At 42.3% G+C, this 12,179-nt stretch overlaps 1 protein-coding gene across 1 annotated transcript in view; it reads left to right on the forward strand.

Moving 5' to 3' along the window:
• Window positions 1–12,179, forward strand: part of HSD17B7 (hydroxysteroid 17-beta dehydrogenase 7) — a 51,107-nt gene that overhangs the window by 21,856 nt on the left and 17,072 nt on the right. The window contains exons 4-5 of the mRNA XM_082266089.1: window positions 804–918; window positions 6,096–6,290. Coding sequence (XP_082122215.1) covers window positions 804–918; window positions 6,096–6,290 — 310 coding nt within the window. The remainder of the gene's footprint in view (window positions 1–803; window positions 919–6,095; window positions 6,291–12,179) is intronic.

The following is a 12,179-nucleotide window of genomic DNA, read 5'->3' on the forward strand; positions in this document are numbered from 1 at the left end:
TAGCTTGTTCCCCCAAATCCCATCCCCTCATTTGAGCCCAAAGGTATCGGTTTCAGGTAGTGGAGCATTTGCACAAGATACCGGTATTGGTGCAACCCTAATTTAAAGCTAAGTATACTTTCCCCTTCTCTATAAAATTTTCTCTGCAATAATTTGGGTCAAGTTTTCTTTCCACCCTCTGTCATGCTCCTAAACTAGCCCATGCAAACCCCCTCAGTGGACTCAGAAAGCAGCAAGGACCATAAAGACATGGATGAGCGAGTGTGGAGGAACTTGGCTGGCCTGCACAGAGTCCTGACCTCAATCCAATAGAACATCTTTGGGATGAATTAGAGCAGAGACTACGAGACAGACCTTCTCTTCCACTTTAGTACCTAACCTCACAAATGCGCTTCTGGAAGAATGGTCAAACATTCCCATAGACATACTCCTAAACCTTGTGGACAGCCTTCCCAGAAGAGTTGAAGGTGTTATAGCTGCAAAGGGTGGGCCAACTCAATACCAAACCCTACAAACTAAGACTGGGATGCTATTAAAGTTAATGTGCGTGTAAAGGCAGGCGTCCCAATACTTTGCGTATTATAGTGTAGATCTATAAAAAAGTTAATGAGAAAAAAAAACAAAAGAAAGAAATAGGCAGACTTGATGAACTACTCAGTCTTTTTTTGCCGCCACTTTTCTACATATAGAATATTTTTTTATTTATGTTATCCATCTTTATTTATTATTTTTGAGTAGTATCTCAACTGATTCATATAAGGAGAATTTCTGTGTCCTTTTAACAATGTATATTTTTGTTGCAGGAATGTCATCAGTATGTTTGCAACAGGAGAAGGTCTTCTGACCCAGGAGGACAGGGTGACAGAGGATGGTTTACAAGAAGTTTTCGAGACCAATGTGTTTGGGCATTTTATACTGGTAACAGTAATTATAACAGCAGTTATAACACAGCCAGTCACTTAACAATTATTTTTCTGTGCTTTGTAGGTGCTGTTTTACGTTGCAAAACAAGTTTATTTTTACATATCACCTAAAGAAGTAATATTCATTAGCAAAAAAACAGTGGGGGAGATTTACTAAAACTGGTGTACACAGAAACTGGTGCAGCTGTGCATAATAACCAATCAGCTTCTAGGTTTTATTGTCAAAATTTAAAGTTTTTTTTAAAGCCTTAAAGTGATTGTAAAGTCTCGTTTAAAAAAATAAATAATAAACATATTATACTTACCTCCTCTGTGCAGTTGGTTTTGCACAGAGCAGACCAGATCCTCCTCTTCTCGGGTCCCTCGTTCCTGCACCTGGCCCCTCCCTCCTATTGAGTGCCCCCACAGCAAACAGCTTGCTATGGGGGCACCCAAGCCAAGCTGCAGCTCCGTGTGTCCATTCAGACACAGAGCTGCAGTTCGGCCCCGCCCCCCTCTCCTGATTGGTTCACTGACTTTGATTAACTCTTCCTCCAGAATGGCTGAGATACAGCCGTGGCACCATTGGCTCCTGTGGCTGTATCTCAGCCATTCAGGAGGGAGAGTCCCAGGACGGCCGTGGGACTCGTGGACATCGATGGACAGTGAGGGGGGCATAGGTAAGTATTGGGGGGGCTGCTACACACAGAAGGCTTTTTATCTTAATGCATAGAATGCATTAAGATAAAAAAACTTCCTGACTTTACAACTCCCTTTTTTGCATTAATGTAAAAAACCTCCTGTGCTGCAGAATCCCCCCTTATTCTTTCCTGAGCTCAATCTGATTACACAATGTGCACAAGAGAAGTGGCTCTTGTTGCTGTCTCCCTCCTCCCTGGGCAGATTAATAGCAGCAGGAGCCATTGGCTCCCACTGCTGTCTTCAGGGGGACACCTGAAGAAGAGGTTCAGGGCTGCTTTGTGCAAAACCATTGCACGGAGCAGGTAAATATAACGTGTTTGATATTTTAATTTTCAAAAAATGTAAGCTTCAATGTCACTTTATTTAACAAGCTGAAGTTAGAAGCTGATTGGTTACTATTCACAGCTGCACCTGATTCTATGTGCACCAGTTTTCGTAAATCTCTACCAATGTGTCAACTAAAAAAGCGTTTATTGATATGTAATTTTGATATCCGAATGTAATGTTGTTGCAAAGTAGTAAAAGGTTAAAGGTTAATATATATACTATTGAAGATAGTCCCTGAAGACGTCATTGTGACTAAACGCGTAGAGCGTCATTGCGTCACATCCGCCCAGCTGACACGCACATCCGGTCCGTGGAGCGCACAGCGTCCCGGAAGTGCACGGACTTTGTTGTATTACCTGCCGATTGCTTCTGATTTAATAAAATTATCTAGACGGTACTACCCTATGTTAGACCTTTATTTCCCCCATATACCCGTGGAACATACCCTATTCTAAGGTTAGTGGACGAGGACTCGGGCAGGGATTGGACAGTACTCGTACCCACAGGACCACCCGGTGGGACCGGAGGGAGACCCAGGACACTATTACTGAAAGCCTGGTACCCCTGTAGGGGTGACTCAGTCCGGTGAGTGCGGTCCAAGGGGTGCAGGGAGCACAGATTGAGCACCTGAGTTCTAGCACCTTTTACTGCAATAAGTTCTGAGCACCTGCACTGAAGTCACCTTATTTTTGAAGATTTTTGTCGTTCTTATTAATGGACTATGTATTATTGAATTAGCCAAGGACTATTTACTTTTGTGAGGTTCTGGAATTGCTGCTATATTTATAGTATGATGGTTTGTAATTTATTGTGAACACACCTTGTTAAAGGACTATTTCTAGTGGACATTTTACACACCCTTTATACGGATTTTTTACCACTCTGATCTTTATATTTTATTAATTTTTATATGTCACCAAGTTTTTATTGGAGCACTATTCATTTATGCACATTGGAGTATCACTACTGTATTTTCACTATTTTGTATACCGGACCAATTTTTGATATCACCTTTTTACAGTAATTTTTATATATGTTGATTGTTTGAGTTTCTAATCACTATCAGGCACACCAGGTATTGGCACCTTGACACATTTAGCCACGTGTGGCTACACCATTTCCAGATTGGACACTTATTATACATCGCACTTTATTTATTTATAAATTGTTCACACACATTGCACTTTATTCATATATTGTTCACATCTTCAGATACTGAGTGGTATACATAATATTGGCAGCGCCATATCCCTTTCCCTACTGAATTCACCTTTCTATATATCTTCGGAATATAGTTTGAAGGGGGCTGCAGCCAAACTCTATCGAATAACTAGATATACCCTAAGCGCGGATTTTTTTCAATTCAATATATACTATTGTGGAAGGGGTAAAAATCGTGCAATAAAATACTAATGTGCAATTAAATGTAAAACACTGTGAATAAACATATGTAAACACGTTGTATGAAAAATTATAAAAAAATTATCCAAACATTAGTATATAAAGTAAATAGAGATAAAAATAGACACATAAATGGTGAGCATAAAGTGATGTGTGCAATCAATGAAAATGACAATAACAAAGTGCCAGTGTAAAATATCCAGTGAAAACACCAAAGGTGTTAAATATATATATTAACTCAAAAAAAAGTCCAAAATCAGTCCATAAAGTGCTTGCAAAAAGGTGCTTCATAAACCAATAGTGCTTCAATATTATTCGGGGGTTGATCCGGGTGATAAGTGTAGGGTGAAGAAGAACATGCACCCCTCCAGTATATCCCGCACTCACCAGAGATATATACCCCTACAGGGGTAATAAGCTTTAGGATAATGGCCTCTTTCCTACGGGTCCTAGTAGTGGGCTCTTAGGTGGAAATATCCCTGGGTGTCTCCTCTCAGCGCAGTCAGATGTTGCCAATGCACAAGATCACCATAATAATCCTCTCTCAAATGTAGGGACATAGCCCGAGGTAGTATATAAAAAGGAAGACCTCATATAGTGATGTACCGTTTAATTTATTTATTAGGCATAAAATCAAGAATCGTACTCACATTTGAACGAGGTAAAACAGGCATAGGAAGCAGTAGGGGCCGCGAGTCCCTCGTTGGCGGCTACTTCCGGGACGCTATGATAACCAGCGACCGGATCTGCGTTCCAGTGGGGCGGAAATGACGTAACCACGCATGACGCATTTCGTCACAGCTGACGTCATCCTAAAGCTTATTACCCCTGTAGGGGTATATATCTCTGGTGAGTGCGGGATATACTGGAGGGGTGCATGTTCTTCTTCACCCTACACTTATCACCCGGATCACCCCCCGAATAATATTGAAGCACTATTGGTTTATGAAGCACCTTTTTTGCAAGCACTTTATGGACTGATTTTGGACTTTTTTTGAGTTAATATATATATATTTAACACCTTTGGTGTTTTCACTGGATATTTTACACTGGCACTTTGTTATTGTCATTTTCATTGATTGCACACATCACTTTATGCTCACCATTTATGTGTCTATTTTTATCTCTATTTATTTTATATACTAATGTTTGGATAATTTTTTTATAATTTTTCATACAACGTGTTTACATATGTTTATTCACAGTGTTTTACATTTAATTGTACATTAGTATTTTATTGCACGATATTTACCCCTTCCACAATAGTATATATTTACCTTTTAATAGGCAGCGCCATTTTACCTCGTTTTACTTTTCTATTGTACGATATAGCCCATTGGACTATATTTTGGGGTAGGCTGCAGCCTAACTTACATCCATAAGCGCGGAATTTTTATCACTTTTAAAAGGTTAAAGGTTGTTTATTCACTTGACCTGAGAAAAAAGGCTTAACAAACTTGGACTATTCATGTTCTAAATATGTTTAATAATTTAGGTCCTGTTTACACTTATTCATTTTGGTTGTAACCCTTTACAGCAGGATATACAGCATAGTGCTTGTGGAGGATCATTTGTCCCTATCTATGCTGTAAAATACCTAGTGTCCTCCTTAGTATGCTGGCCGCAGTAATCATGGCTGCTGATCCATGATACCGTGGTTAGTTTACGTGCCTTCATAATCCTGCAGTCTCTCTCCCTCCCTCCCTGCCTGTCAGCTCAGGAGTCTGTGTGTATGTGAGCCATCTCCTCCCCGCCCCTCCCGCTGCTATTCTGCTGTGGCTATAAAATCACGAATTTACAAATCCTGGAATCTCCTCTGTTACAGCAAGATATACTGTGCAATGTCTGTTTTTTAAAAACTATGCAGCAAAATACCTTATTTCACAGTGCCGATGTGCGCTCACGTGACCTCCCGCTGCTCTCCTCCCAGCTGTTGTCAGAGGGGACTCTCAGCCCCTCCCTCTAGTCCTCAGATCAGGGAAGGAGAGGGCCAGGAGGTCAGGTGACCGCACAGCAGTGCTGTAAAATACGTTATTTCACTGCATCATTTTAAAAAATAAACACATACACAGAACAGTATATCTTGCTGTAACAGAGGGGATTCCTTTATTTGTGATTAGTGACTTTACAACCTCCTTGGCTTACCAGAACAGAAAAAAATCAAATTGTAGCATTTTTTTTTTTCAATAGTGCAGTTTAGTGTGTTTTTGGGGCTCTGTAATTCATGTGTTTCAGGGGTCCAATAAGTCCCGTACACACGTACCGAATGTCGGCCGAACGATCGGCCGTCTTTTGTCCGGTGCTGTCCTGTCGGTTGAAAAGTGCTAAAGACTGCACACGAATTTTGTCGGCCAACAACAGCCGACTGCAGAAGTGATGTCATGTGATGGTTAACTTTCCGTGTGTTTTTTCTTCTCTGAGCATGCCCAGTCTTGCTCATCTGCTGTTTGTCGGCCGAATTCTGTACTGACTGGCGAACAATCAGCCGTTCTGGTGTTGGCCAACAAAAATTTTAATGCCTGCACACCAGATTCTGTTTGGCCGAAAAGTCGCAGTCGGTTGTCGGAAGCATCATACTAACAAGCCGACAATCGGCCGATCGGTCGGTGGCCGAATATTTACGGCCGACAATCGCTACGTGTGTACGGGGCTTTAGGTTAGTGCGCTGGGTTGCTGTTCAAAATGACTGGCAATGCACCAAAACTGATAAGTGTAAATGGGCCCTTAAAGCTTATATTGCAATAATTTATATGTCTGTTTTAGATTAAAGAACTTGAGTCTCTGCTATGTCACACAGACCATCCTTCCCAGCTTATCTGGACTTCTTCTAGCAATGCAAGAAAATCTGCCTTCTCGCCCAGTGACTATCAGCACAGCCAAGGGCAAGAATCCTACAGCTCTTCAAAATATGCTACTGATTTGTTGAGTGTTGCTTTAAATAAGAACTACAACAAAAAGGTGGGTAATTTTAAATTCTCATGCATCTTCTACAAGGTAAAAAGGCGGAAAGGTATATACATGCATGCAAGCTTGCTAGGTTTATCATATGTGCATTGTTTTTTTAATGATTCTTCTTCTTTTATTACAAAAGACATTTGAAAGACCTGTTTATAACAATTAATTTGCACTATGAAATGAAAATTTATAACCAGTTTAGTATGATTTGTATCAGAGATACCCCATAATGTGGGGATTTTTTGCTTACAAGAGAACCTGTCACTTTGACTATTCAGGGCTCTTGAACCTTTGTGTTATAAAACTGCACATAAATTAACCAGCAGCAATACCAGGCCAAAATCAACCTACAGGTAGGAACTACATTTTGGCTTTCATTAAGGGATCACGGCTCACTGCAGGACATTTATTCCAAAATGTGCCGTTTTTACTGCTTCTCTGACACATGCCTGGCCAAAGGATAAAACTGTGGGGGCTGTTTATATGGAGCCTACAATGATTGTTTCTGCAATGTCTAAATAATCATTAAATAGGGAGCTACAGTATTTCACAAAAGTGAGTACACCCCTCACCTTTTTGTAAATATTTTATTATATCTTTTCATGTGACAACACTGAAGAAATGACACTTTTTACAATATAAAGTAGTGAGTGTACAGCTTGTATAACTGTGTAAATTTGCTCTCCCCTCAAAATAACTCAACACACAGCCATCAATGTCTAAACCCCTGGCAACAAAAGTGAGTACACCCCTCAGTTAAAATATCCAAATCGGGCCCGAAGTGTAAATATTTTGTGTGGCCACCATTATTTTCCAGCACTTCCTTAACCCTCCTGGGCATGGAGTTCACCAGAGCTTCACAGGTTGCCACTGGAGTCCTCTTCCACTCCTCCATGATGACATCACAGAGCTGGTGGATGTTAGAGACCTTGCGCTCCTCCATCTTCTGTTTGAGGATGCCCCACAGATGCTTAATAGGGTTTAGGTCTGGAGACATGCTTGGCCAGTCCATCGCCTTCACCCTCAGCTTCTTTAGCAAGGCAGTGGTCATCTTGGAGTCTTGAAGGCATGTTTGGGGTAGTTATCATTTTGGAGTACTGCCCTGCAGCCCAGTCTCCGAAAGGAGGGTATCATGCTCTGCTTCGATATGTCACAGTACATGTTGGCATTCATGATTCCATCGATGAACCGTAGCTCCCCAGTGCTGGCAGCACTCATGCAGCTCCAGCCCATGACACTCCCATCAACATGCTTGACTGTAGGCAAGTCTTTGTACTCCTCACCTGATTGCCACCACACATGCTTGACACCATCTGAACAAAATAAGTTTATCTTGGTCTCATCAGACCACAGGACATGGTTCCAGTAATCCATGTCCTTAGTCTGCTTGTCTTCAGCAAACTTTCTTCAGCGAGCTTTCTTGTACATCATCTTTACAGGGTTCGTACGGTCCTTGAAAACCTGGAAAAGTTATGGAATTTTGAGATGACACTTTCCAGGCCTGGAAAGGTCATGGAAAAGTACGATTTTAGAAATGTTTTGGAAAAGTCATGGAAATCTGGGGAGGAGCGGGGGGGAGCGGATGCTTAAAACTTTTATTGCAAATGTATTATTTTATTTTATGTGTTTGTGCACATTGATTTCCGGGTCCGCAGCAGCCGAGGAGTAGATCATGCACTAAGCACCAATCGCTGGCAGCGGGGAGGGCCGGGCCGCGGTTTGCCTGGATGTGACTGGCCAGCAGCAGCAAACCAATCACAGGCGGCGGAAGCATCACTGGAGGGCGGGCCACATGAACGTGATGATGATGCGGAAGGGGCGGTGACCGTTTCAGTTACCGCACCCCCGCGTCATCATGTTCATGCGGCCGGCCCGCTCTCCAGTGATGCTTCCGCTGCCTGTGATTGGTTTGCTGCTGCTGGCCAGTCACATCCAGGCAAACCGCGGCCCGGCCCTCCCCGCTGCCTGTCATTGGTGCACGATCATTTCCTCGGCTGCTGCTGGCCAGTGACCGACCGTAGGGCAAACTGCGGGCACCTACTGTACCAGTCCTACGGGAATGTTAAAAATAAATGTAAATAAATAATTAAGCATCCAATCCTGAGTCGCCTTTCTGTGAGAACTCTTTTCTGCCTCATGGGACTGTTAGGTTTGGCCTAAGAATAGTAAGCGCCGCATTTTGTCCAGCTGCACCTTGATGTCTGCCACCTGAACAGCTTTATTTGGGCAAGCAGGAGCACCACTGTTCTTTCTCCCAAAAGTAAGTGCCGCATTTGTGCACCATCAGATCTGTGCCATCCATACCAGTCTGCCTGCACCTCATGACTGTTGCTTGGGCCTAAAAGATTACTGTGCTGCATTTTGTGCATCTCACTGTCTGTGCCATCCATACCAGTCCGCCTGCACCTCATGACTGTGGCTTGGGCCTAAAAAGATTACTGTGCTGCATTTTGTGCATCTCACTGTCTGTGCCATCCATACCAGTCCGCCTGCACCTTATAATGACTGTCGCTTGGGCCTAAAAAGATTACTGTGCTGCATTTTGTGCATCTCACTGTCTGTGCCATCCATACCAGTCCGCCTGCACCTTATAATGACTGTCGCTTGGGCCTAAAAAGATTACTGTGCTGCATTTTGTGCATCTGACTGTCTGTGCCATCCATACCAGTCCGCCTGCACCTTACGTTAATCCATTTCTAAGCGGTTCTCAGGGTTTATGTTATGAAACCTTGTTACTGTGCAAGTGTTATTTAAATAAATATTTCATATTCCACTGTACACTACAAAGCTTGTTATTTATATTAGTAAAAATATGCTGGGTGTGACATAGATTTTCTTCTTATTTAACACGTATACATAGACATTTCATGAAACATTAGGTCATGAATATTTACGTGAAGTCATGGAAAAGTCATGGAAAAGTCATGGAATTTCATTGGTGAAAATGTGTATGAACCCTGTCTTTAGAAGAGGCTTCCTTCTGGGACAACAGCCATGCAGACCAATTTGATGCAGTGTGTGGCGTATAGTCTGAGCACTGACAGGCTGACTCCTCACCCCTTCATTCTCTGCAGCAATGCTGGCAGCACTCATACATCTATTTCCCAAGGACAACCTCGGGATATGATGCTGAGCACGTGCATTCAACTTCTTTGGTCATCCATGGCAAGGCCTGTTATGAGTGGAACCTGTCCTGTTAAACCGCTGTATGGTCTTTGCCACTGTGCGGCAGCTCAGTTTCAGGGTCTTGGCAATTTTTTTATAGCCTAGGGCATCTTTATGTAGAGCAACAATTCTTTTTTTCAGATCCTCAGAGAGGTTTTTGCCATGAGGTGCCATGTTGAACTTCCAGTGACCAGTATGAGAGAGTGAGAGCGATAACACTAAATGTAACCACTTCCGGATCGACCACTGTTTATTTACGTCGCTACTTTGACGTTAAATGCCAGAGTTGTGGCAGCAGATAGCTGCCATAACCCCAGTATTTTCCTACACGGCTGGCGTTCCTCTTTCACATTAAAGTGGTCCCAGCAGCGGAATCACTTTTATAGGCAGCGGGAAAGGTGCCCATCCCCCTCCCACCGCTTCTTTTTTATTGCTTTTAAGGGTATATTTGACCCCAAATCTCACATTAACCACTTCAGCCCCGGAAGGATTTGCCCCCTTCCTGATCAGGCCCTATTTTGCGATTTGGCACTGCGTTACTTTAACGGAAAAATGCGCAGCCATGTGACGCTGTACCCAAATAAAATTGATGTCCTTTTTTCCCACAAATAGAGATTTCTTTTGATGGTATTTGATCACCTCTGCAATTTTTATTTTTTATGCTATAAACAAAAAAAGAACGACAATTTTGAAAAAAAAAAATATATTTTTTTCACATTCTGCTATATGACATTCTCAAAAAAAAAATGTAGAAATCAAATTTTTTTTACATTTTAGGCCAATTTGTTTTCTGCTATATATTATTGGTAAAAAAATAAATCGCAATAACCGTATTTTGATTGGTTTGCTCAAAAGTTAACGCGTCTACTAACTACAGGATAGATTTATGTCATTTTTATTTATGTATTTATTTTTTTTACTAGCAATGGTGGCGATCTGCGACAGACAGATTGGACCCCTGACTGACATTTTTGACACTTTTGGGGGGACCAGTGACATTACTACAGTAATCAGTGCTAAAAATATGCACTGTTACCGTAATAATAACACTGGCAGGGAAGGGGTTAACATTATGGGTGATCAAGGGATTAAATGCGAGCCTAGGGGAGTGATTCTAACTGTGGGGGGCGTGGCTTGTAAAATCACCATAGAGACATGTGATCCTATATAGAAGGATCACATGGGCTCTATGATCATTGCAGGGAGAAGAATGGTCAGCTGTGTTTACAACAGCTGACCGTTCTCTCTCAGCGGGGAACGATCGCGGGTGTCAGGCGGCAATCGGAGCCACCTGCCCTGTGCATCGGCTTCTCCACTGACGAGTGGGGGTGAGCGGCGGCGTGCGCTCGCCACCCTAGCCGCGTGCACGAGACCGACATACACCTACGCCGATTTGCCTGGGAGCGGCTGCCTGCTGCCGTATAACTGCGGCGGGCGGTCGGCAACCAGTTAAAGAGGACCTGTCCTGCTTACTTCTTTTACAGGGGATGTTTACATTCCTTGTAATAGGAATAAAAGTGATCCAATTTTTTTTTTTTTTAAAGGGACAGTTTAAAAATAAAAAGTAAAAAAAAATAGTAAAGCGCCCACATATGCAAACGATGTTCAAACCACACATGTGAGGTATCGCCGCGATTGTTGGAGTGAGAGCAATAATTCTAGTACTAGACTTTCTCTGTAACTCTAAACTGGTAAGTGTAGCTGTTAATGAATATATTTATTATGGAGTTTAAATAATTATTCCACTCTATAACATACTTAGCACAAACAGTAAAACTTGTACAATAGCCAAATGTCACTCACTAATGATTATCAGGTGAGTCAGCGCTCCACTGGCCAAACAAACATAAAAAAGTCCATGGGAGACAATTGCAGCAGGGGTGGTAATCTTGATATGAGAAAGGACACATACATTCACCGGCAGCTCCTTGATGGGTATTGGGATCCCCTCAAAGGCATGTAACAAATAGAAGAGGGCGCCAGATCAGTATAAGCAAGATAAAAAGTGTCATTTTATTAAGTATAACTTCCATGTAAACAAACTGCACACAGGGCTGGTATAGTTGCTCAGATGAAAATAGTGGTCTCGATAGACTGGAGAGGTATTGTGTTATCCTTTCCCACACCCCATTCCTCTCTGCAGTGAATTGGAAATTTAGTCAGAAAGTTAAAGTGATTCTAAGGGCTATAGAAGAAGCAGCATGCATTGAAACGCATCACTATCCCCCATAACACTCTGAACACTCATAACACTCTAAAGGGGGTTAGGCATCCTCTCCATCCAGGCTCCGGCTTCCATCCCCGATCAGGTTGTCTCCCTACACAGTGGCTCCGGGCTCCAGAGTCCGCAGCTTTAACATTTACAGTTTTGGACAAGCTCCCCCTTTGTCAGAATCAAGGAAATGACAGCTGCCGGCTCTCCCCACGGCGAATCCTGATCTGTGCCTGTAATTGTTCTCCACTCCATCGAGACCACTACTTTCATCTGAGCAACTATAGCAGCCCTGTGTGCAGGTTACAACTTGTTTACATGTAAGTGATACTTAATAAATGACACTTGATCTGGCGCCCTCTTTTATTTGTTACATAGTACAGCCAGTGTTATTTTTATTTTTATAATAGATCAGTACAATTTTTGATGTATTACATCAAACACTTCTACATCATATACTGCTTTTTATAACATATTACCATGTAAACCTTGTATCTGTCATTAGCAAGTTTTTT

Source organism: Pelophylax lessonae (assembly GCF_965119305.1).
Source record: "Pelophylax lessonae genome assembly, chromosome: 8".
In the NCBI taxonomy this organism is placed as follows: domain Eukaryota; kingdom Metazoa; phylum Chordata; class Amphibia; order Anura; family Ranidae; genus Pelophylax; species Pelophylax lessonae.